We start from the raw sequence: 26,958 nt of genomic DNA, 5'->3' as shown, positions 1-26,958 counted from the left end.
TAGCCTAGTCACAAATCACAGCCACCACATTGAAAAGCCATTCCCCAGCCTTCAGAGCTCCGAGCTCCATCAGCATCTCTTCCATACAGGCTTCTTCTCTACGGTGGGAGGTTGCATAGGTGGCTGACAACCACAAAGACACCACAAAGAGGTCAAATTGAATAGTTACCTTCTGCTACATAGTTCTGGGGAGGACGGCAAATTCCAGCAAGCCCAGGGCACTGTGTGACCAAAGACTCTGCTTCCTTGTTTTTTCCTCTGACACCGATCAGGAGTCAGCCCAGCTTGCTCCTCAATAGTCACCTTCTCCCACCTGCTACCACAAAGGCCAAGTCTAGTACCTTAAAAGCTTCAACACATAAGAATATGCCTAACCTGCACTTGTCTTTTTGAAGAGAGACCCAGTGCATCTTCAAACAGAGCTCCAGCAACTGACACGGCATCAACTGAATACTGAACAATATCAAATATACGGTATAGGAAAAAACAAAACTGAAATGCTTAATGGCATATCTATACACATGTATCAACAGTCGACAAAGAGGCGGTGAGTTACACATCCATTCTGTGTGCCAACATGCACATATATGTAAACATATGCTCAGTTGATGCATGACATTTTATATTTAGCCACATATCAGAGGCAGTGACCCTAAAAATGTATAGTGGAGGAGGCACCTGGTGCACAATCTGTTCTCATTTCCAATGCATGCAAAATGAACATTCAGGACAGTGTTACTTTAAGGCTGCTTCTAAGGTTAAATTACTTCTTGCCCAATCAATCAAGGCTGTGTTGATAACACCTCTTCCCTTGGTCACTATTTTTTTTAAAAAAAAGCCCTTATGTGCTAAAGAGGCAAGAAGGGGAAACAAGGAGAAAAAATAAGCCTCTGGTTTGATCAATTTGCTCCACATGTGGGAATCTCTCATTCAGTTTGCAGCAATGGCTGTGGTACCTAAACCACAGTGGTGAAGGGGGTGTGTACAACTAGAAAGAACACAGGATCCCCCTCACCCCAACCCTGATTTGGAACACACTTACTTTTGAAAGTTAAAAAACAACAACAAAAAAAACTTCAAGGAAATAGAAACATTCCTGGGGAGGGGGGGGGGGGGGGGGAGGAGCTCAAATCTTAATTGGGTTGAGAATAAAAACTTCCTGCTTCTGCTCAGCCAACAGCTGAGAGTTGCTTCAGTTCCCAGCTCAAGTGTTCATAAAGAGTAGGGAAGAGAAATAGCTTTGCTTAAAATATATATATCTATATATCTATACATATAGAGCATCTTTTAGACACACACACACACACACACACCCCTTTATTACATAGGATCTGGGGCACACACTATCATCTATGTGCAGGGCAATAACTGTTCTGTTAGCCCAATGGAGTGGCATACAGTTAAAGCCACACACACAACTAGTTGGTAACATCTAGCTTGGATTTTAACAAAAAAAGAATGTTTAAACGGGTGCCTTTTTAAATCCTGAATTTCCCAGCTTTAGTCAGTTGGTTTCCAACCCTTAATGCAGGTTTTAAATGGAGGGCTTCCCCCCCCCCCCCCCTCAATTTTCTTTAATAGGTTATGGGATTTTTTGGCATAGTTATAGCATATATGACAATATGCCATGAGCAAGCAAAACTGTATCAAACAATGCAAGAACAAAATTAGTTCTGAAACACATGAGAAAACTCAAAAATTATGCTGCATTTCTTTTGTGGAGGATTTTGTGCATTCAGGACCTCAGCTCTTACCTGCCCTCCCCTCCTTTTATAGATCATTTATACAGAAGGATTAGTTCAAATTAGAAACTAACAAAACCAGACTGGACATTAAGCCCCCCGCAACCCTCAAGCTACATGAATGGAAAGAAGAAGTGTTCAGGAATATAAAGCAGACTTATTTTTCAGTCTCTTGCATAATTTTGGGGGAGAGAGGAAGACAAAAAACAGGGTACAAATTCACTCCCAGGCTATGAACCTATAGGACAACTTTAGCCCAAAATTTGGGGGGGTTTTGTGTGTATTTTTAAATGAGTCACAATCCCCTGGAAAAAGGTAAAGTTAGAATTTTAAATTCTAACTATTAAACTCACGTATTTATTTAGCAACATAAATGGATCTGATTGGAACAGGCCATCTCCTCCAGATCCCCCTGGGCTGCATCTCATCTTGAGGGACTGCCCCCCCTGCCTTTCATATCTACCAGGCTTTGCATACCAAACCAAACTTTCCTATAAGCAGCTAGGGAATGCCATGGAGTCAGGGCCAAGGAAAAAAAGAGATGAGAACAAAAAATATCCTGCTTCAGTTTCCAGTTATAAACTTAAAAACCCCAAAAAACCAAGGCAAAGGTGTCCACTGTCCTCACAAGAGGCTGGAGCCTGCTGTTCTGTACCTCTGTGTTTCTGCATCAAAAGCATCATCACTGAAATAATGGGGAGGACAAAAAAAAAAGAGAGAAAGGGTCAGAATCGTGGGTACAGTAGATTTCCCTACCACACAAAACTGATGTGTAACTAACACAGCCACAAGGTCATGGGAAAGTTTTACTTGTTTAAAAAAAAGTAGTTCAAAGTAAAAATGATAAGTACTATATGGTAATATTGGAAGTATTTATATACAGAGTTTTCTTTGTCTTTTGTTGAAATGTCTCCTGGTCACTTGGTGGCACTTGGGGTCCCTTTTGCGCAGTCATCTCCAACCTTCCCCCCAACTCTGTGCTTCTCAATATATGGAGCTGTTCCTTATGCCACAGCACAATATCATGCTCAGGATCATTTCAAAGATCTGGAAGAAGAAACAAGACCACCAGTGAAGTTCTCAATCATAAGCCCCAATGACATAAGACAGCTTGATTCCCTGGTCTGCTGTGCTACTCCAGGACCCATCGTCCTTCGTACATTTTCTGGACCAGGAGAAAGCAGGAGTCAGTCATTGCTCTGCCCATGACATGACTGTATGCAAGTCAGGCTCTCTGCTGCTCTAATTTCCTCCAGCGTGGGGTACCACAGGATCGGGGCACGGCAGCTGGCTGCTTCCTGAGGGCACTCTGCCTCCACTGTGTCTTAGTGGAGCCTGGACGTGGTCGAGAATTCAGCCAACAATTTACAATGCAAGAACAGGACAATGGCCCATCTACTCCTGGCATCTTGCCTCTAAAATAGCCAATGGGTGCTTTGGAGGAAGGAGTAGAAATCTCCTATGAACTGACTGAAGAAATTCTGAAATGTAAGGGAAAATAACATTTCTTCCTTCCCCCAGCTGGGAGACCTGCTTGTACCTTGGAAATCAGGAGAGAGCGCTCTTGTAACTTAATCTCAACTAGAGTTAAAATCCGTAAGTGTCTAATCCCCTTGTGAAACTTAACTGACATACCTCAGTCATACCCTGCAACAGAGCGCACCACAGGTTAGTTATATTTTGAGTAAAAATATTGCTGCAGGTCTCTAAAAGAAGCACTTGACGAAATTCAGGGCAACCGCTTATTCTGCTATGGACCTCATGAGTTAGAGCTCAGAGTAGAGCAGCCAGACTGAAGACAGTTACTGTAGCATTCAGTGTCTTGGCTGCAGGACAGGATGCAATGGAAGACAGAGTACTGATGGGAACGAGAACTGAAATGGACAAGGAGAGGGGTACTGTGCTCCTGGTTAGCTCTCTAGCCCACCTACACTGAGCACAGTGCAGCATGGGAAGGAAAACAAATTCCTTCCAGCAGGTGGTCTTGAAAGTCAGGCTGGAATTAAACAGAATTAAAATGGTTTTCAAGGGAGATGAGGTGGGGCAGCAGATTAAGGCATTTTGCCTTTCTGTTCTGGAGGCTTGACACTCAATATGGCTGTGGTTACAATACACCTAGTCTGGCGGCTCCCACCCTAGTCTCTAGTAAGTCTCTGTCTGTGTCACAGAACCAACACTCGACTCGGCACAGTTGGGATCTGTTCGCCTTGAGGTACACTGGAGAGGCGGGGGAAGGGCTTTCTTAGCAAACAGGGCAGGGCAGGGCAGCGGAGTAGGAGTTTCAGGTCAGTATTAGCAGTAGAGCTATGTGGGGTGAAGTGGCACAGCCCATGCCTGCACTGTGTCAGCGTTATCAGCCATGTGCTTTCAAGAGCACTAGATTTATGGTTTCACTTTAAAAATCCAGAAGAAAGTCAGAGTTTAAACCATAAACCTTCGCAGGCTGCACCAACGTGGACACTTACCATGATCACAGCCACCACGATGGCTGCAATACCGATCAGGTACAACTTCTCAGAGAACAGCTCATCAATTTTCTTATGACAGTCTTGGGGAAAGCGACCCTAAGAGGAGGCAAATGCATGTCAGGCATACGGGTCTCTCTCTCTCTCCCTCCCTCTGTAGCTGTGTACCAACGCACATTTGTACAGGAAGAAGTGGAGTTCAATATTTCTACTATCCCTCCCATTGCCATGCACCTGCATGGCATAAATTCCTGGGCCCAATGGAATCAATGGCAAAATTCCCATTGATTTCATGGGAAGTGAAAATTTCATCCCATTGGTAGCTTCCGGCACCTTACAGTGGAACAGGGAGAGAGAGGATGGGGGAGCATCCTAGCATTCCACAATATGAACCCAACGCATTTTTAAGGAACAGCCAAGCTGGAGCCACCTGTCTCCTAAACTTAGCATGCAAGAGTAGCACCAGGCCCCAGACTCGGACTTTCTGGGGAGTATTCATTCGATGTTGAATAGTCCATCTATTTCCAGTGGGGATGTCCATGCTGAGGAGATGAATTTCTTATCCTCACTCCCTTTGCTATTCCCACTTACTCCCCCACCAACTTGGCCAGCTATTAGAGAAGACTAGAGCCTGAGGGCAAATTAAGGCAGAAGATAAGGTGTTTAATTCTGACCCATCGCTTTCTTCGCGCCTTCTTGGTGGGATTGTGATGGGGAAGACTGCTCCAATTCAAGAAGTGGGTCTGAGCAACCCTTGATGCCCTACCAGGGCGAGGGCGAGCTTCCAGTGTGTGTCAAGAGCGCAGCAGGGTTCTGTGGCCTTGCTCCCTCACCCAACACTGTACTGTGGAAAGAACAGCCATCCTTACCTGTATGACAGTTTCAAGCAAGTTTTTGTCCTTTGGGCAGAACTCACTCTGGAAGGCCGAGTTTGTTAGGGCGCTCATGGTACCAGCACCACAGCAATCCAGCTACATGTGACGAGAATGCAGAGTTAGCAGACTGCAGACATTTATCTAGGAACATTCAGGGAGTAGGAGTCACTTCTTATGGGCCTAAGCCACCCCTGCAGCATGCATTTCCAGGTCACAGGTATCAGCTTGGCTTGTATGGAGAGTAGCAAACCTCCAAATTCAAGTTCTGACTTCTGCATAATGCAATGGCTGCTGGTTAGGATAATCCCACCAGACGTGTATTCCTGGCGATCCCAGAACATCTAACCAGAGCCAGAGGAAATGTTGAATGAATTCATCTGAGCTGAGCTCCTCTTCCATTGGATTCTATTTAATGGAAGCATGGGACAGCTTCAGGGTAAACAAAAGGGCTTTTATTTAAACTAACCTGACTTAAGGGGCTCCACGTAAAACAGAATACTAAGCAGGTGCCTCTGTCATGCTATCTAGCTCATGTGGCAATACAACACTCAAGTATCCAAGGGCCAAATATTAAGATATGGATGTAATTTAATCTCCAGGGGACCCTGCTCTTGCTGACCCTTGGTTCAACTACTCAGACCTGGCATCTCTGTCACTTTTCCCTTCAGTTCCTCATTGCCTGTTATTTGAGAAGCCTGCTGAAAAGAGGGGGCGTTTGCACCGAGCTCTGAAAATAGCTAGGCTTGAGCTAACTCTGATCTTCACAGTGAAGACCATGTGCTGAGAAAGCCTGGATACCAGTCCCGAAAGGTTCATCCTGGACATCATCATGTCAGTGTCTTCTCAACGGAGTCCAAGGCACAAGCTGCTCAACCTCACTGCCTCTTCCTTTGCAGGAGCAGTAGTTTAGGCACAACAATACTTATTCCTGACCACTTCTATAAAGTCCCACAAATTTAAGGAGGGCTCATCACACATGGGTTGGTCCAATTACTCCAAGGTGCACATCCCCTGTGGACACCAGAGGACCTTTGATTTGGAGATAGTACTGTGACTGGGTCGATTATTTTTATGCTCTATGGAGAGCCCACAATAGCTATCCCAGGCACTTTACCGTTTCATGGAAAGTCTTCACGACCGCTTTCGCGTTATTCGCCTCACTCATCGACAGGTCTGACTGCAATGCTTGTTGCAATGCTTGGTCGTAGAACTGCTTCACGTCTTTGGCAACCTGCAGAGGGAGGGAAAGAAAATCCCTCTCACAGCCACAGAAAATAAACCTAAACCGATCTGTCCAACTTGCGTGCAAAGTGGTAGAGATGCCAGGCAGCCCAGCTAGTGGCAAGTCACCCTCAGTGTGATTCCCAGCTGAAGAAGAAGAGTTTGGCTGTATTTGTGACAATTATGGCAATATCCTGTAAATATCCTGGACAAACTTTAGTGACCCAAATGAAACTTCAATACAGTTTAACATCCTTGGAGTTCATTATATTAAAAATCTGGGGGATCATATGGAACTTCTTTAGCAGGAAGATCAGAATAATGCAATCTCTGCGAGATATTAGGAACTTCAAAGGACTTTTTAGGACAATACATGTGAAGTGGATTTCCTAGGAAATACTTGGAGGTGAGGAAAATGCAAATGACCAACTCTGAATCTATCCTTTTGAAGCTACACCTTGGGTAGGAAAAAAAACCCAACTGTTTTCTGGATTACCTGCTCCTGAGAACTCCAGTTCAAAGACCTCCACACCATAAAAAAGGATGGACTAAAGTTTTCATGAGTGCTCTCATTCTGAGTGAAGTGTGTGATGAACTTGAAGCCACAGGGAAACCCCTGGGAAGGGTTTTAAAAGATTACTCCTGCTGGGAACTATGTTGGAGGGGGTGATCTCTGGCAAGCTTATTAGCATGCATGTAGGTTTTGTTTTTGTTTTTTTTTTTAATTGTTTTTAACAGGTTTACGCTGTAACGCTTCTACCTTAAGAATAAAATTGGCTTGCTTTGAAGAACTGTGTGGCTTAACTATGGAAAGTTACACTTATTGGGTCTCTGAAGAGAAAGGAAGCAGGCAAGTTTAGCCAGACTATATTTATTTATAGAGGTAAGAGCCACTTCCCCTCAGCCTCACACAGAGGAAAGTACCTCAAGCTACTGAATGTTCTGAAGGGCAAAAATTATAAGCTTCATTCATTACATACTGCTTTTCAGCCAATGATATCTAAGTATTCTACAAATGTTCTCTATACATTGGCTGATGTTTTCAAAGCTGCCTAACGGGTATGGACATTATTGGAACCGGGTGTGCAAATCTGCTAGGGGGCTTTGAAAAATCTCCACTGTATTGTATAATTACCAATTTGCCCACTAAAATGCAGCCACCTCTGGGGCAGAACATGGCAGCAATCAACAGTGCAAAGGAACACTATGAAGTGCCAGGGTACATAGGGAAGCCTGAACATTAATAAAAAAAGCAGGATCCAGGGAGGTTGGCCTGCCATCTTTCACAAGTGCCAAAACTCACTTTAAACAAAATACCACCCTGCCCCTCCCCCCACAAGAAAAGCAGGAATTTAGGAAAAACAGAAAGAGGGAAGTGAGAGGAGCAGAGGGAAAAGATTAGATGGCAGAAATAAGAGGGGACGGAGCTCTTAAACTGAATCTGCAGCAACCCATCCCTCTCAGGGCTGAGAGGGGGTCACAGCAGACAGGGTAAAATATTCGAAACCCCAGTTTTTATTTTATTAGTTGCTCTTTTGCCCCCTTCCTTCTACCCAATGTTTTGGATTTGAGTGCGACATCATCAGGCCAAGTCACCCACTAGTAGAGTCATGGGGAAATTAACCTTTCCCACCCCCACTGCCAATCTAAGCCATCTCAGCCAAATCAGAAATCAAGGAGCACCTCTGATTTGATAACAAAGAAGGCGTGAGGTACTGTTTTTATTACCAAATGACCTTTCCCCACAGTGATGTCATGAACAGTTGTAAGAGGCGGCAAAATGCACCAATTCCATTTATTCAGCACCATCTGGACTTGACTGGTGGATAAATGTGCTCCAGTGCCACTGGCGCTAATGAATACAAGTGACCTTTAGTCAGAACCATTCAGCGGAGAGGTTTACAGAGAGCTGCTTCTCCTTTGATCAGAGCACCCCCATCAGCTCCAGCTTCTCCCTCTCCTCCCATGCATCAATAGGGTGGATTGGGGGGCAGTTGAAACAGACTGTCAGCATTATTAGCAGAGATCCCCAGCTGCCACACCCCTGAGCGCAGGGAGAACAGACACAAAAAGTGTGATCAAGCAAGCGCCTGAATTACCCTCCTTTGTATTAAAACGTTACATCAAATCACAATTAGCAGATGCCATTGCTCTCATCATGTTGGCAAATCCTAGTCCTATTTTAGGGTTTTATACTGCCGCCTATCTCCAGGGTATCAGAGCGCTTTCCATGTAAAAAAATCAATAGCAACTGCAAATTCCTATCTGGATTTTATTCCTTTTGTCAGCTCTTGGACTCTCACCAGCAATATCCAGACAAAAGTAACATTTACACAGCCCACAATCATCCTGAAAGGGTTAATATGCTTAGCCACAGAGTTTTTTTTATAATAGAATAATGCTTCTCTCCTATCAATCATGTTTCCACCTACTGCCGGGGGAGTGATGCATCTCAAAACGGATCTGAAATGGAACTGACAACCACCAGCTTGTGTAGTTTAATTAAACTTCTTAATAAAGCAAATGACTTTCCAACTCTCCTCCCCTCCCCATGCTAAAATTGTTGCTCCAAACACAGTAAATCCGCTTCTTTTCTTCAGCCCCATGATGGTGAAGTGACCAGAATATTAATGTCCAGTTCCCACCTCAATGTGGGATTGCCAAAGTTTTCATGCAGACACAACTGATCTTTGGAAGGCATAGCATGCGTTTCTAAGGAATGCTGTGCCAGAAGAAAGGTGGGGACAGTCAGGACTCGAAAGGCAGAGCCAGCCCTACCCTGCCACCCCCCTTTAGGGAACAATACTCTGGTTTCTGATGAGACATCTTTCCTCCAGTGTATCTCTGTCCAGAAGACAGGGCATAGTGCAGTGCAGGGCTGATGACAGGGAGGAATCAACATGGAGAACAGGGTGACATTACGTAGAGAAGTGAATTGGTACCTGGCAGCTGGTGTGTGTGTCGGGGGTGGGGGTGTGTGTGAGAGGGAAAGAGAGCAGACAGGGTGGTGGGTGTTTACTTAGATCCTGTCCTTCATTTCAGGCTCCTCAGAATACGTGTGCGTAGCCTGAGATTTCAGGCTGTGAAGTCCACATGGACCTATTCCCTGGGAAGTCTATCGTTCCCACCTCAAGTGTGAGTGACCAGTACACAGTGCCTGGCCTGAATACAATCTCTGCATCCTGTGCATGCATGGTATCAAAGGCAGCAGCCATCTGCTCCTGGCATGATGAAAATTCACAGCTTATACGCAACACTTCTGAAGAGCAGTAACCTGCAATAGATCTCTTCTTACAATATAACCTGGCTCCTGAGCCAGACCACCTGCTGGGGTTTGTTGCTGTGAGAATCCAGAGCTTCCCTTTGTGCTATGCAGCCAGGTTTGTTCTATGTTATATATTTTTCAACATATATCTATGTACACCCAGATTACACATCAGAAGTCTGTGAAAGGGTCCACCTCTGTTATTTATATTGCAGTAGCATCTAGAGAACCCAGCTGGGACACTCTCACTCAGGAAGAATCTCTGCCACAAAATACTTACTGAACTAAACAAAAAGTATTATCCCCATTTTATAGATGGGGAACTGAGGCACAGAGAAGTTAAGTGACTTGCCCAAGGTCACATTGTGAGTCTGTGGCAGAACCAGGAACTGAACCCACATCTCCGGAGTCTCAGTCGATGCTTAACCACAAGACCATCTTTCCACCACCTGGGACAGAACCATAGCAGACTATTGCACAGTCACATGGTCACACAGAAACAAGGGTTTCAGGAATATTTTTCTTACCTGGCCTTTATTGACAAATCCCCAGATTCCAGCAGCCACTTCACAAGCAAACAGGATCACCAGGCAAGTGAAGAACTGTGAAGACAGATTAAGAGAGGGTCATAAACAGTCTTGACTACAGGGCTGATAAAGGGGCTTTGGAGAGGGTGGCTCAAGTTCCACTGGATGAAGAATGGGATGGAATTGTCCCACAAGGGGAAAAAGCATGGTTCAACTGATGGGGATAGTAACATGGTTTCAATAGCTCAAGCATTTTGTAACAAAAACAATCATTCTTCTCTAGCTATAGTGATACATGCATGGTACCAGGAGGGAAGAGGCCCTTGATCCCATCCTGGGAACAGAGTTCAGGCTTCAGGCTGGGTTGGGGAGAGATTATCAGAGACCTGTCAGTCAATCAGAGCAAGAGAGAGAGTGGAGGGGAGGGGGAGTCTATCAGGGCATGTTGTGCGAGCTTCCTGCTTTGACAGAGCCACTCTAGACTTGCCAACGCGGTGCTAACAGCACGTACCAGCCGCTAAGGAGCGGCAGTGCGTCAGACTGTGATTTATGGAGGGCTCTCTTGGCAGGTGCAGCCCTGCAAAGCTACTGCAGTTTTTTGCATAAATGTGAACACACACAGCTCCCAAAGTCTCACCCTATTAGCACTTAACCAAAATGCTCCGCTCAGCCTCCTTCCTGCCAAGCCAGACCCTCCCTCTACAAGATGCATGGAGTCCAAAGCCATTGGGACCACTGTGATCATCCAGTCTGACTTGCACAACACCGGCCATAGAACTTCCCCAAAATAATATGATAATAAAATCCCTAAAGATATGCTGTAGATGGTACGCATCTACCTGCAGCTGGGGGACTGCCCATTTAGCCTCCAGTGGTGCTCTGCCATGCAGTGGCAGAGCACAGCAGCCCCAGCACCCAGGGTGGCCCGGCTGTTTTGTCCCCTTCTCTCCCAGCCACAGCAGCTGGCCAGAGCCACTCCAGAGCCAGCCCTGCCACCAAGCAGAGCAGCGGCCACTCCCCCTCCCAGCCCCACCCCTCTCCCACATGGGCCCAGCGCCCCAGCCAGGAGCCGCTTCTGCCCTAAGCAGTGCGGCAGCTGCCCCCACCTCCCAGCCCCACCCCTCTGGGTGGTGATACTACAGGTGGTGGTGTTTTACATCGGTGGTATGCAATGTGGTAGAGTTTGGGAAGCCCTGCTGTCGAAGGACATCCAGCCTTGATTTAAAAATGGCCAGAGACTCCACCATGACCCTCAGTAAATGGTTCCAATGGTTAATTACCCTCATTGTCAAAAACATATGCCTTATTTCCAGTCTGAATGTGTCTCGTTTCAAATTCCAGCCATGGATCATGTTATACCTTTCCCTGCCTGACTGAAGAGCCCATTATCAAATATTTGATCCCCATGCAGGTATTTACAGATGGCAGTCAAGTCACTCCTTAACCTTCTCTTTGTTAAGATAAATAGATAGGCTCCCAGAGCTCAATCACTCTAAGGCATGTTTTCTAATCCTTTCATCATTCTCATGGCTCTTCTCTGAACTAACATCCTTCTTGAATTGTTGACACCAGAACTGGACACGGGATTCCAGCAGCAGTCACACCAGTGCCAAACAGAGGTGAAAACTTCTCGACTTCTACTCAAGATTCCCCTGTTTATACATCCAAGGATCGCATTAGCACTTTCGGCCATAACGTCCCACTGGGAACTCCTGTTCCTCCACTGCGAGGGGCAAACCTTAGGGTTTCCAGGGGCACCTGGTGATGCAGTGGTTAATTTTCTATTCTGGCTTTGGGAGACAAAATGATCGTGAAAGAGAAGCTAAATCGCACTGGTCAAAGTCAAGTGCCATCTAACTAAGTGACCCTACGTCACTGCCATGTGGACAGCATGAGGTGCAGTCTCCTCTAAGCATTTCCTACAGCCAGTCCTGCTACACCATTCCCTGCCTAGACCAACTCGCTGGAAAAGGCTGATCTCCAAGTTGTCTTGCAACCAACTTAATCAAAGCTGAAAGGGAAGAGGTGGATGTGCAGATGAAAGAATACATCATAAAAGGGAGCACCAGATTATTGGCAACTGGGATTTCTTTCCTAGTTTCACTCATGTACAATGATCCTAGGCAGTCAAGAAAAGGGAGTTTTTAAACTGTACTTGTAACAGAACTATTCCATAGAGGTTTTTGTGGCCTCTGAGCTGGAATGTCAGAGCCTAGGGAATACAAGAAAGTAGAAGTGGTGCTCTTGACTTCTTACAAGAGAAAACTTTGGACATCTGTAGCCAGTGCCTGCAGTTTCATTTGTAATGGAATAAAACAGCTGGTGCAAGGCTGCTGTAATTCCCAAATTGCACACTAGGTTTCACTCTTGTTATCTTCTGCTGGGAAAAAGTTGTTTATTTAAGTGTCCTTGGAAAGCTGCACTTTTAATCATTTTTGCAAGTCAGTTATGAAACTCTTACTATATAAAAAGGTAATATTCCGAGACTTCCTCTCCAGATTCCTTACCAGGCCACTTGGGACTTCCAAAGGAGCTACCTCGCACAGAGAACCCAGGCCAGATTTCACACCGAGCCCTGTGCAAGCGGGGTAGGATTTAGGGAGTTCCGTCAATGCTGCATGACTCCTCATACTAAAAACCATGAGCAAAAAAGCTCCATTCAGGCACATGCTACCCAGGATCAGTGCTTTGACTTCAGGTGCTCCCCAGTAGCATGGAATATACAATTTATTCCTTACCCTTCTCCAGACCGGAGAACCTTACTACATTTTCCCTAATAGCAAAAGCCACATTCCCGGAGGCCAGCTAGAAAGCTAGCCCTTCCATTTCAGGGGCTCTTGTTGATCTTATGAAGATCACATTACTGCAAAACAAGGAGGAGTTTATTTCTTGCTTTCCAAAAAGCTACACAGTATCTCTAGAAGCAAAGCTTGCAATAGATACTGTGTGCGTGCAGCTAGTACCAACACCTTCTCTTAGTGTTATTCTCTTCCGGAGCCTTCATTCAAATAGTCCTTTCCTTCCGCATCTTTCCTACGCTCCCCAAAGTTCCACCAATGCAGATGACAGCGTTGGTGATGGTAGCATAAAATTTAGGCCTGTATAGTACTTAGGTCTAGTTATTTGTTGGCATAGAAGTTTGGGTTTGTTTGCCCACTTGAGAGAGAGGAGGTTTTCAGGATATAGTTGTCTGTGTATTAGAATCTTATTGACATGTGTGAACAAAGACCCTGTGTGTTGCTTCTGCCTAGAGCCAGATGGTTTATTTACTACTATGAGAAAAGATAAGGGATAGAGTCAAAGTGTTGCTGGAGATGGTGGGAGATTGATATACGGGTGTGTAAGTGAAGGACTGTTCTGCTCTGGCTCCGGCTCCTCATCCAAGAAACAGGCCAGAAGAAGGTCAAGCAACACTAAAAGCCAAAGAAAAGGTGACCATAAATATAACCTCACTCCTTACTCCTCCCATGGGGCACAAAAGAGGGGGCACTGAAGCCCCCAGACTCAAGACCTTCCAAAACAGAAAATGACCATAAATTGCAAGGGGTGGTATTAGGGGTGAGCGCTACAGGTATAATTAAGCCTACCAAGAAGGACTGGGAGGAAGGAAACTCTACTAGTGTGAAGAGCTGTGGTTATGCTTACCTGTTAACCCCAGTAAACATCAAATTACCCGCACTTTGAACTCTGGCCTTCTGCTGTCTGTCTGCGAAACGAGAACCAGGGAAAGGGTAGGGGAACCCTAACAAGCAGCGGCACAGAACTTTCAAGGCATGCTGAGGTGAGGAAAACCTTCCTCCTACCAGCCACATAGTGAGAATAAAGTCTGTGGCATTAGAACATGTTCTCAATAGATCACTTCTGTGGTTCCTAGTCTGTAGTGCCTTTATCTCCAGTCTGGCATTTGTGGACAATTTAAATGCCATTGACTGCCTTGTATTATTCCTCTGCAATGAACATTTTCCCCTGAACACCCATTACCCTAAGCCATGCACGGAGTGAGGTCACAGAGGGAAGTAAAATACCTGGCGGGTTAAAACACTTTGCCTTGAAAGCATCAATTTCCTAGTGTAACCGCAGCTTATCTGGTGTCATTCAAAGGTGCCTCCAGCCTTCCCTTGGCAAGCAAAAGTTGGAGGGAGGGATGCAGTCAACACTGCTAATCTCAGCCAAAGCAGTCAGTTTCACTATGAGGTCTCATATATTCTGTCATCTGCCCATTAAATCCCCTTCCAGGCTTCAAAGGGAGGCAGGGTATTCAATTACTGTAGTTCCTTGGTTTTACAAAACCTGCTGACAGAAAGCCTATAACCTGGTATTCCCAAGGTCCTCAGGATCTCATTCAGCCAACCCCTGCTAGAATTGCCACTTAGTTCCTCTCACCTTCAATTATTATTAGTAGTAACAATACCTGGCTCTTAGATAGAGCATTTTGAGATCCACTGACAAAAAGTGCTAACACGGAGGTCAGGATCCTTATTCCCCTTTTATAGATGGGAAACTGAGGCACAGGGAAAGAAATGACTTGCCCAAGATCACCCATCAGGCTGGTGGCAAGAAATCCGAGTTCTGTTCCTGGCTCGGAGTCCTAGTGCAGTGCTCAATCTCCTAGCTGGAAAGTGCTGTGGAACACTTTCCCTTGGAAAGTCAAATAGACTGGAGTCTACTCTAAGATTACAACCCAGTCTGGAACTAATTTTAAACAAATGAAACTCCCCTCCCTTTCCCCTTCCCATTTCTCCACAAGTAGAGGCTTTTGGGGCACTGTGTTTCTTTAAGGACATGCACAGACAGAGATGGCTCATAAGAAGGACCAATTTCTTTCCCAGAATACACGCAATGTATCATTGGCATGTGTCTATTCCAGGCAGTACATAAACACACTTGAGTACTGTAATGGTCTCTGGCTGGAGAAGTTCCAGTGCTGGGATTCAATGCAGACATGAATTTTTATCCAAAGCTCAGACCAAAACTTGCAAGCGTCAAAAAGTTCAGAAACCAAAAGGGCCCTCATTCAACTCTTATTTTTCAGTTTCTTATGGCTCTGTAGTTCTGGATTCTGACAGTACCAAAATGCCACAAGAATGAGCTGGAAATATCATGGAATTCTGCAGACTCAGGAAGCGGGACATGTGATTAATCCAAACTGACTTCCCATTCTGAACACTAAGGTTTGCAAAGAGTCCCTCTCTTTACTAGCGTCACAATAATGTCCACTCTCCAATGGCTCAGTTTACCAGGGCTCCACATTCCCTTGTTGGTAGGTATGTACTGGACAGTATAAGTGGAGGAACTAGCAATTGTTTACCACACATATCAACCACCTAGCCCAGGTTTAGGTGCTGAGTATTCCCTATTGGAATCCCCTGGTTAATAGATAGGTAGAGAGATGCTGGAGGTCAAGGTGAATGGGGACAACACCACCATATAGGCTTGGCGTTTGTGCAAACGTTAATAGAACAGAACTTGCCTGGAGTCCTGAGCTGTTGGTTCACACCAATAATGCATGCTCGCTTGCACGCACAACGGATTTCCCAGCATTTACAACGAAGGCCTCACTATGGTGCTGTTAGGAAGCTTTTGCCAAGCACCTGCTCTGGGCCATATCACAGCCTGTTAGCCCTTAAAGAATTGGGTAATCCACAGGCAGGAACTGATTTCCAGGGTTTGAGGAGCTTGTAGGGGACACTAGGTAAGAAAAAGGGGGGACTTTGTAGCTGTTTGGAGGCACTGTGTCCAGCGTGGGTCAAATAAATGCAGCGAGTCCCTACTGGCCTTGTTCCCCTGTGACTACTGGAATGAATCTCAGCATATCCTGCTCCCTACACCCTCCCATTCTGCCAGTGGCTCCTGCCCTCCTTCTTTAGGCCAGGAATTAGCAAGAGGATGACGATATGCACCAGCAGCACAAACTTTCTGACAGTTAGTCCAGAACTGCACAGTACAAGATCCAGAGACGGCTGGAGAGCAAGGGAGAACGCTATTTTTCTGACACTGACTTCCAAAAGAACAGGGGGCGGTGGAGAGAGAGGTACTCAGAGAGACTACTGTCATCCTCAGACAACACTGAAGTCATTTATACCTTTAGTCTCAGTGTCCAGAAGGTCAGTTCCTATTATCATCATAGAATAGGAGAGAGCTAGTCTTATCCAGTGGCCAATGCAACATACTTCTCCTACATGCAGTTCTCTAGGGCCGCATTCAGGCCAGTTTTAAATAACTCCAATAAAGAGACTCCCACCGCTTCCCTCACGTGACATTTGGCTAAGTGACCGTTAAGACATCTGCCTGATACCATGTAGTGTTCAAGGGGTTCTCTCTCTTACCGTTCCAAGAAGGCACTGTGACTCCTGGATAGCACCATAGCATCCCAGGAACCCCACAAACATCATCACGGCACCAACAGCAATCAGGATGTAGATCCCTGCAAATGGAGAGACACACAGACAATTAGTGAAGAGTCTTCACCAGAAACTTTGACCAGACATGTCAGCGCTCTGTGAAAAGCTAATTACAAAGTTTGGGTAACTATGACCCAAGGGAAGAATAGCAGGAAGTGCTGCAAGTCCCGATTGTGTTATATGAGCAGAGATGTGTAGAGAAAGTACGATAGCTGGCTCCATTCACTCTTATGAACACCTTACTTTAAAAAACAAACCCCCCCCAAAAAAACAACCTAACAAAACACACAGACAAAATAAAAATATAATGGAAGACAAGAGTAAGCAACTTCTAACTGAGTTCCAACATCTGCTTCAAGCCAATCCTAATACCCATCCTTTACAAAAATTAAGAAGTTCCATATCATTGCCTCAGACAGATTTCTTTTTCAGATGAAGACACCCATAACTGATCTCAGTTTGAGTCAATGTCTGCTTGATCATTTGAGTATGAAAATGAAGCACGCGCATGTGAACACACACGTCAGAATCTGAAAGTGCCTGAATCTAGTCATTTCAAACTGGTCTTATTTTTGTAGATTGTAATGGGGGGGGGGGGGGGGGAAGAGGGGGAAGGGAGGGGAGAAATCCAAAAGATTAAAGATGACCGTGATCTCTGTAAGCACTTCAAGCCAAGTCAGTCTTCATAAAAAAGAAAATTCAAAGTCAGTGAAATCAGAGGCAAACAAACAAACAAAAAAAGCAAGCAAGCAAAAAACCAACACACACACACACACACGCACACACACGGTTACCCCTTCGGATAACTCTAAGGCAATGATGCAATGCTGAGGTTGAGAAGTTAAGCACTCAAAAGTCAGGAGATTCTAGAAGTGAAGGTAGTTCCCACAATGTAGCGGTTTAGATTCCTTTTAAACCTTAAAATGCATTGTTTGGTTTTGAGTGGGATTTTCAAAAGTGAACAGCATTGGCTCAACTCTGTTCCTACTAAAGTCTACCATTGACTTCAATGGGAGCAACATCAGGTCAGCGTTGAGCACGTTGGAAAATCCAACCCTGTATATTGTATTTATTTGTTTCACTTTGGATTTTTGAGAACAGAAGAGGTGATAATCCCAAGCTCCAGGGACCCTGGGACATTACTTAAAGAAATCAGCAGCAACCAGGCCAGAGAGAGCAATAATTAACTCAACAGTGCTTCAGTAAGACACGTGGTTCAGTAAAACTGAGCCACCAGCATGGCTTTGTCAAGAACAAGCCATGCCACAGCAACCTAAATTTCCTTCCTTGACAGGCTTACTGGCCTAGTGGGAAGCAGTATCCATAATGTATCTTAATTTTAGTAAAGCTTTACAGATAGTCCTGTGGGACTCTCTCAAACTAGGAAAACATCCAAATGAAATTATTATAAAGGCGGATATGCACAAGTGGTTGAAAACCTACTTAAAGAGTAGGGTTTTCAAATGGTTCACTGGGAGGATGTACCTAGTGGGGACTCACAAAAGGTCTGCCCTGGTCTGGTACTATTCAATATTTTAATTAATGACTTGGATAATAGAGTGGGGAGTCTGCTTATAAAATTTGCTTAGGACACCAATCTGGGAGGGCTTGCAAGCACCTTGGAGGACAGGATTAGAATTAAAACAACCTTGATAAATATAGAAAAATTGGTCTGAAATCAACTACATGAAATTCAGTAAAGACAAGTGCAAAGTATTTCACTTAGGAAGGAGAAAAAAAAAAAATCAAATGCACAGCTATAAAATGGGGAATAACTGTCTAGGTGGTAGTACTGCCAAAAAGGATCGGGGGGTTATAATGGATCACAAATTGAATGAATCAACAATGTGATGGCAGTTGCAAATAAGGCTTATATTCTAGAGTATATTAACAGGAATGTCATATGTAAGACACAGGAGACTATTGTCCTGCTCTATTCAGCATTAGTGATGTCTCTTCTGGAGTACTTTGTCCAGTTCTAGGAATATCACTTTAAAAAAAGATGTGGATAAATTGGAGAGAGTTCAGAAGAGAGCAAAATAAGTAAATAAATAAAGGTTTAGAAAATCTGACCTATGAGAAAAAAGGTTAACAAAATGGGGCATGTTTAGTCTTGGGGGGAAAAAAAACAAAAATAAAATGACCAGTGAACCTGATAACAGTCTTCAAACATGTTAAGAGCTGTTATGACAAGGATGATGATCAATTGTTCTCAGTGTCCACTGAAGGTAGGACAAGTGATCTGCTTAGTCTGCAACAAGGGAGATTTAGATTAGATATTCGGAAAAGCTTTTTAACTACAAGAATAGTGAAGTACTGGAATACGTTACTGAGGAAACTTATGGAATTCCCATCAATGGAAGCTTTTAAAAGCAGATTAGACAAACTCCGTCAAGGATGGTCTAGATATACTTGGTCCCACTTCATCGGGGAAGGGGGGGGGTGGCGGGGGAGAGGGGGGAGGATGGACTAGATGAGAAGGTCCCTTGCAGCCCTACATTTCTATCATTCTATGGCAGAGATGATACTGTGGGAGCAGCCTGAATGTTTGGACTCTAACATTTGGAGTGTTTCATTTCTCATGGTTAATGTGGCATTTAGGCAACAGATGTTGCTAATATACAGCCATTAGCAATTGCAGGAAGCTGGCTGCAAGAGAAACAAAGGCACCTAGGGTCACACTGAGGCAGCCTGGTGCAGGAGGAAGTTCCACTCTATGAAACCCAAAGGGATTTGCTGTCAGTGACCCTGACTTCCTCGTGGCAAAGGACTTGTAACGGTTACTGAACAGCAAAGTGATTAACTGTGGAAGGAAGTGGACTTTGTATTCACACTCTCCCTGACCACAACCAGAAAGCATCAAGTATTCTGGTTGCCATTAGAATCTACAGGAACCCTCCTACACTGTCAACTATGTAGTTCATTGAAGATGGGGCTTTGACATTCTTTGATGTAGGAACTGCATCTGTACAGCACAATGGGATCCCAGTCATGACCGGGGCTCCTAAGTGCTACTGCAATAGAAACAACACTCTTTCAACATCCCCTTCATCCTCTTTCCTGCACACCTGAGTACCCCATGCAGCCATCCATTCAGTTCCTCGCACAAGGACTCAGGCTGGTTGGAGCGGTCAGGCAGAGCCCATTGCAAAACTACTCCATTCCCCCACAACCAGGAAGAGTTAAGCATGTTGCCCCTGCAGTGCTTTCAGGACCTGCCAATCTTGGTGACAGTCGGCTTACACTCTACCATAGGGACACGTGAAGAAAAATTAGATGGTCAAATAGAGACTTGCAGGAGTCAGAAAGGAGCAAGAGCAACCCCTGGTGGCAAGGAAGCTCATGGCAGCTGTAAACCATGGAGGATTTGGGACATGGGGAGTGCGAATAGTCAGAATTTTGTGAGCCTGCGAGTTGGTTCCAATTCAGACATGAGCTTAGCTGCCACAGGTCAAGTTGTGAAAGATTGTTGCTAAAGGAGTAACAGAGGCGATTACTAGTTCTAGGAAAGTGCTATGGCAGATTGATAGGAGACCAATAAGATGGAGGAAGTAGTGTTTTGATATGTGCATGGAGAGGAGGGCACAGCGGGGCAAAAGGTGATGGGAAGGTATTAAACACAATCTCATCAGATGAAGATTGGCAGGAGGCCAGCAGACAACGCCACACAGACACAGATGGATGACAAAGGCTCTCAAAAGTTGTGTAATTATTATTTTAAAGTGTGAAGGAAAAATTTATGCTTGGTGCCCTCCGTTTAGGAAAAGTCTGCTTAATAATTTCCATGTCATGCTGAAGGCGTGCTCCAGTCTCTCAGGTAACATGGCATGTGTAAGATATCCCTTCTGGTCGTTCAAGAAATAAGACACTTTCCAACCCCTCCCCCAAAGCAAAAAAGCAATAAGGAAAAAAACACATATAAAACTCTAGAGAGATGGCAGAGCTAACCCCAACACCGCACAGCAGCCTACCATCAAATCAGGAGGAGAGAGATATCATGACAAATGGACACAGTGGATAAAGTTACACACACATGGTGGACTGTAATTACCTGTGACAAAGTGGACTCCTCCCTCTGCATGCCCTTTGACAACTCAAGTATTATTGAGCTGGACTCATCCAAGGGACAGAGCAGAGGGAAGGTTTTTAAAGATAGCCAAGCTGACTGGAGAAGTTCCTTTCTGTAATGGATCAAATCTATCTCGCTGCCCTCAGCCTCAAAACCTCAACGAAAAGAAAAGCTTGTATCCCCTTTTGTGGAAGAGGTAACGAAGGTTGAGGCACAACATGTGCTACCAGAGAAGCTGTATGCGACATGAGATGTCAGAATACCAGACATTTGTGACGACAAACTCATTTATTAAGAAAATTGTAAATAAGGATGGATTAGAGGAGAAAGATGTGTGAATGAGGGGAAGAGGGTTAATTCCCTCGCTAAAAAAAAATTCCTAGCCAGTGTTGTGGGCATGTTGTGAGGGCGTGTAGGAATAACAGTAACTGGAGGGGCGGGGAAGGCTTGTCTTTAGTTTACACTGGATTGTGGTCAAGGCAGCATGTCATTCCGGATTAGAACTAGGTACTTTTGACAAAAAAATCTATTTATTAAAAAAAACAAAATAATGCATTTTTGGTACTCCACAACTATTTACAAGTTTGTGTTGAAGTCAAGTAATAGTTTTGGCTGAGAAAACCCCCCCACCTTTTATTAAAAGTCAAAATGCTGTTTTTTGACACCATTTACTTTAGAAAGTATTTCAAAATATGTCCAGTTTTTTTAAAAAAATGGGTAACACCCAAAAAAACCCCAAATCAAACGGGGGGGGGGGGGGGGGCACAAGGAACCCTAAAAAAATTTGGCTTTGAGTTGACAAATGTTTTGGTCAATCTGAAACTAGGAGTTTGTTTGACAAAATTTTTGAAAAAACAATTGTTCTGGTTCAAAGCAAACTGGAGTCCTCCCCACACCCCCACATTTAAGTTTAGTTCTCAAAACTAAAAACCATTAAACTCGCTCAGCATTGTTAGGGACAGAATGCAGATGCAAAGTCAGCATGAAAATCCTCCCATTTCTCAATAGGAACATAGGGAAGACTTATTTTGCATTCATGGAGTTTTAAGGACTGGCCAGGCCAAACTCTTGTGTCTCTTCTGGAGAAGCAGCCACATAGCAAGCTTCCCCTGCCACTCTCAGTCCTGCCCAGACATATGGGCATGCACAGACAACAGGGACAGAATCCTTGCTCTCTCTGCCACTCTCTCCAAAGAGCTGTCTGTAGGTAATGAAGTTGCCGCCAGCATCAGGCGAGTAGGTTGCCTTTAGCGTGATGATTATTTCCTTGGAATGAAAAGGAGAACCTGAACAGGATGTCACAGTCTGCTTGTAATGTACTCTAGGCCCAGACAGTTGGGGGGAAGGAATACCCACAATGGATTCTAGCCCACTGGAAAGGAAACTGGATGCAGCCCAACTACCATGTTCCATATCAATTCATGGCAGGGGAGAAAAGTCAGGCTCCGGAGAAGCTGGATTTTCAATACAACTGACCCCATGGCCTACTTGGAGTTTCCTGACTGAAATCCAGAGGCTGGAAGTTGCTCCTCAGGAGAAGTGAGGGCGGATAGCCTAGCAGGAAAAGGATTATGATGGCTGGACCGCATTCAGAAAGCAACAACAAAAACACAAAGGCTTTTGGGACTCAAGCCAGTTTCTTTTTAAGACACAAACAAATGACCTTTATGAGAGCCAGAGCAATGGAGGTTACTGGAAGCCAACAGAGTGGGACATGTCTAAGTTTATTTAAACGAAACAAAAAATATTTTATCAGACAATACGCTCTTGTACACTGAATACTCCAGTGACCAAGTAAGAGGCTCTCCCAAGAGAAAGGCAATGCCAAAGGTTCAAGAATCAACCACTGAATCACATTAGGGGTGAGAAAGGGGGTCTTGATTATTTTCTTTAAGCCCACTCTGAGGCTTTGAAGCCCCTCTCAAAAGGGGTGGCCCTCTCTCCAGCCCAGGGGCCATGCAGCCAAGAGAATTTCCTTTGCATTGTGCCGGACCTGGAATGAGCAGCCTTTCCCAAGGAAAGGGCTGACTCACATTAACTCTGTACCTGTCTTGGTAAAGAATAAGTGATAAAAGTGGACACACACAACCCTGGCCTCTCCGAGTTTGAAACACATGAACATTTTGAACACCACACTTTAGATCAAGCAGAACACTTCTGTTCTACCAGGGCAACTTTCAAGTCCCCTTCCCATATTTATTCTAGTCTCACCATACCTATTTCCCCATTCAAAACATGCGCACCACACACAAACACTAGAGAGTCTGGACTGACTCATCTGGGGTATCATATTTTGTCTTGTCAGTGCCAGGTTGTGAACTCTTCATAACAAGGATTGCATTCTACTGGAAGTTGTATAAAGCACCACGCACCTTTATAGCGCAATACAGAACTGCAATACCAATAGTTACAGTTCAGCATAAGCTACATTCAGATTCTGTCTGCCTTTCAGATTTAACTTCTCAGCATGGATTTCAACTTTCCCATGAACAACAAAAATTATAGTTCCTTAGGTTTTTTTTTTTTTTTTTTTTTAAAAAAGATTCTGATTAGAGATGTTTAGAACAACAGAACCACAGTACCCAGAGCATTTCTTCCAATTGAAGCATATATAACCCTGTGGGAAGCCAGAGCTGTATAAGTAACAATAGACCGCAAACAGTTCATTGTTGTTTTTAATTTTAACTGATTCTCCACCCTCCACTTTTAGGAATTATCCTGGCTATTGCTAGCAGTGATGCTGGATCCTAGGGCATAGGTCTCAGAAAATATAGCAATTAGGACAGTGCAAAAAACCTAGACTGATTAGGCTACCAGACCCCTAGTGTGATCCCATAAAGTAAGGCCTAGTCTATACTAGAGAGTTTTATCCACCAAAGTCAGCTTTGGTCAGCAAAACAGAGGTGATGTACACACTGCAATCAACCCCTCGCTGACAAAACTGCCCTGTTTTTCGACTAAATAAAACCACCTCGATGAGAGGTATAGCGCTTTTGTCGGCACAGTTAGGGTGACAGTGTCAATGTAGACACTGCGTCCCCTTACATCAGTGGTGGGGCTATCATTCTTGTCAATTTCACCACAACAAGAAAGCAGAAGTCAGGGGTGGATTCCAGGTCCCAGGCTGGAACCATAGCCATGTCAATTTCAGGCTCAGCTGTGTAATTGACAGGGCTGTCCCAGTGGGGAGCAGGTGGAGAAGCTCCCTGACTTCTTGCCCTGGCTGGCAGCGGAAAGCAGAGACCAGCAGCCTGGGCTTCTTGCCTTGCTTCTCGCCGGGACTGGGAACCAGCTGCCCCAGATTGCAGCAGCCCTGACTTCTCACCCTGCTCCCAGCAGGGTGAGAAGCCCGGGCTGCTGGTCTCTGCTCTCAGCTGGGACCAGAAGTCAGGGAGCTTCTCCACCTGCTCCCTGCCAGGGCAGCCTTGTCAATTAAATGCCTGAACCTGAAATTGACATGGCTGCCCATTCCCCAAAGCCTTTCTGTGTTTAGTTACGAAATTGAAGTTGGGCCCAGGTCTGCCCAGCATGTCACTGAGGTTTAAGAATGCTAAGCAAATCTGGGGAAAATTCTGAGTAAAAGCCAGGGAGTTTCTGGCTTCCGCAGCAGAACATATAAAGCCTTGGCCATGTTAGCAGAATTTCACCTTTGAAAATCAGGTTGAGGGGATTGCAGAACTGAACAGGAATCTCAAACCTACAGTAACCATGTGATGGTTTGCACAGCGTAAGGAATCAAAGCCACACACCTCTACTTCCTCTTCTCAGCTGCAAAAGTGATATTGAGAAATTCAGAATCCAGCCAGTGTATGAACAAAGTACAGAACCATAAAGTGGGTCTGATGTGGCTGCCCTGGACTGAGCTCCTGTAAGATTCCTAGAGCAGATGTGGCAAGAGAAACCCTGGTATCTGAGGAATGTCTGAGAGGAAGTCATTCCAGATATTGTTCTGGACAAATTATTTCACTTTCCTCCACCCCTAGTGATGGGTACTGTATGTCTATACACTATCTATGACCTCTTTCTAGCTCTCTTTCTGCTGGATTCAGCTTTGTGATACACTCATGTGAGAGGGAAGATACCTGCATCTCCCCAGGAGGGACAGGATGAAAGGCACAACTCTCTCTTCTCATGAGAGAACATAGGGCTCCTCCTAAGCCTACATGAGGAACCATACAAACACAGTATCTGCCCCTTTCTATGCCCCCGTCTTCTTACAAGGATTTTTAGATGCTGGCAAATGCCTCTTCAGGCAAACAGCTGCTCGACATAGGACATAGGACAAATACTGCTTGGTGTATACAGGAAACAAGTTAGTCACAGACCACCCAAGGCTGCAACCACGTGAAAGGGCAAAGAAGCAGGACAGACTGGGACAAAGCTCTGGAGATTGGTAATGGGATAGGATCCCTTCACTCTCACAGTGCTATAAGCAAGAAAGGTGGGGGGGGGGGTGTGAGGGGAGGTCAGTCTAGCTGCTACTAAGTCCTTTTTACAAAGCATAGCATGTTGACAGTGAAGCTGGAGGTGTAATTTCTAGCCCAGGTAGATATATCTGCCCTAGTTCTGATCAAGAAGTTAGTGCACTAAAAGCAGAAGCAGAGCTGTGACAGCACGAGTTGGTAGCTGCTTGCATAAATACCTAGAGTCTTGGACAGTATGGGCTGCTAACCTGCGCATGCTGCGGCAGCTACACGTCTACTTTTAGTGCACAAGCCTGAACGGTTCAGCTAGCATGGGTACATCTGCTCAAGCTGGAAGTTACACCTCCAGCGCAGCTGTATCTTTAAAGGCTGTCTCACCAGGTCAGATGCGAGGCGTGAGGGTGGTGGTTTGAAGACACAGTGACAATTCTTGGTCTATGGTTAAACAGACAATGCCGGTCTGCAGGGCTGTCAGCCCAATATCTTTTGTCTGCAGTAAGCTCACTTTAACAAAAAAAAAAAAAAAAAAAAAAAAAAAAAAACCCAAACAAGCATCGCTTTTTAAATTGGCCTTCGTGAAGCATAGAGGAACTCAGGCCAGCACTTTCCTGATACAGTGACTCATACATCTAGGGATCCTAGAACTAGAGGACCCTTCTTCCCCCCCTTAACACCCGCCCAAATAGCTCAGCCTGGCTCACTCACACAAGCACTACAATGTGCAACACACTATGCAGCTGCAGACATGGGGCTCTCTCAGTCAACGTCCTCTGCTCCCCTCCCCTTTTGATTCTCTCTCCCTCAGCAGCTTTAACTTGTTTAGCTAATGGAATACAGTCTCTTCCCCCCAGGTTGCCATGGCAATGTTTCCAAAAAACCCACCGCCAAGCCATTCTTCACAGGAAGCCTGGGACACATTCCAAGTCCTGTCCGCCCTCTGCCAGAGCGACTGCTCACCTCTCCGCTTGAGATGCCCTTTGAAAAGAGGGCGAGAACAGAGTAGAGGCACTCAGTCATGGGAATTCCTGGCCAGGGTACACGCAGCCCACACTTTACTCCCAAAGGGGGGGGGGGGGGGGGAGTTTTTTCTAGCCTGTCCTCACTCCTCCCTTTGTAAAAGCTCCCAAGGGACCCTTCGTGTCCAAGTCTTTCAGACATCTCCAATACCCCAGAGCGGTGGATGGCTGGGCACATCCTGCCTTGCCTGCTGCCACAGTGACCCATTCGGGAGAGAGCAGGGGGAGGAGCGTCCCCACTTCACAAGTACTGTGGAGGAGCTGTACAACCTGGGGCGGAGGCACTCACTCATGTACAGAGGGAGAGGAAGAGCGCCCCAGAGCACTGGGCTAGGAGAAGTCCATTTGCCAGGACAAGAGCTAGGGGGCTGCAGCAACAGGAGAAGTGTTTCCTTTAGAGCTAAGGGGAAGGCAGCACTAGCAGGGAGCAGGAACTCCCTTCACACACAGGGGAGGGGTGGCAAGACAGGAAAAAAGAGACAGGGAGGAAGAGTCTCCGTGTTATTTTTGTTAAGCTTCCCCATGGAATTCGCTAAGCCAGCCAGTCTCTCCATCTCTGGGTTAGTTTGGATTTGTCTTCTTCCAACAGCCCTCCCCCACCTCCCCTTTCTTTTTTTGTGCTAGCAGTGGTGGAATAGGATAGAAAAGCCCGCGTCTGGCCTCGCCTCCCTCTTTTCCCTTTCCTGAGAGCAGAGCTGCTGCTCTGTGGTCACTAATGACTTCCAGATGCAGCAGCGGGGCACAAGCAAGTGAGCAAAGCCCCAGAAACACTCCCTGGGATCCTGCGTCATAGGATGTGCAAGGAGAGATGAAAGCAGAGCATAGAGTGCGTTTGGGTGGAGGGATGAAGGCAGTGGGATGCAAATTACCCACCTTCCTCATGAAAGGAAGAACTAGGGACCCCACCCCAAACACTTCCCTAGCTCCCAACAGAGACAGACTCCACACTCAGA

The 26,958-nt window shown here is 45.4% G+C and overlaps 1 protein-coding gene across 1 annotated transcript in view; it reads right to left on the bottom strand.

Annotated features, from left to right (window-relative positions):
- Nucleotides 1-2,530: 2,530 nt before the first annotated feature.
- Nucleotides 2,531-26,958, bottom strand: part of CD81 (CD81 molecule) — a 73,684-nt gene continuing 49,256 nt past the window's right edge. The window contains exons 3-8 of the mRNA XM_067540604.1: nt 16,422-16,519; nt 10,096-10,170; nt 6,197-6,313; nt 5,077-5,178; nt 4,208-4,306; nt 2,531-2,789 (exon numbers count right to left, since the gene is read on the bottom strand). Of these exons, the coding sequence (XP_067396705.1) occupies nt 2,727-2,789; nt 4,208-4,306; nt 5,077-5,178; nt 6,197-6,313; nt 10,096-10,170; nt 16,422-16,519 (554 nt within the window). The 3' untranslated portion in view covers nt 2,531-2,726. The remainder of the gene's footprint in view (nt 2,790-4,207; nt 4,307-5,076; nt 5,179-6,196; nt 6,314-10,095; nt 10,171-16,421; nt 16,520-26,958) is intronic.

Source organism: Emydura macquarii, unplaced genomic scaffold, assembly GCF_026122565.2.
Source record: "Emydura macquarii macquarii isolate MOO-44397 ecotype Brisbane River unplaced genomic scaffold, CSIRO-AGI_Emac_v2 contig_587, whole genome shotgun sequence".
Classification (NCBI taxonomy): domain Eukaryota; kingdom Metazoa; phylum Chordata; order Testudines; family Chelidae; genus Emydura; species Emydura macquarii.
This window is presented reverse-complemented; position numbering and strand designations above follow the sequence as displayed.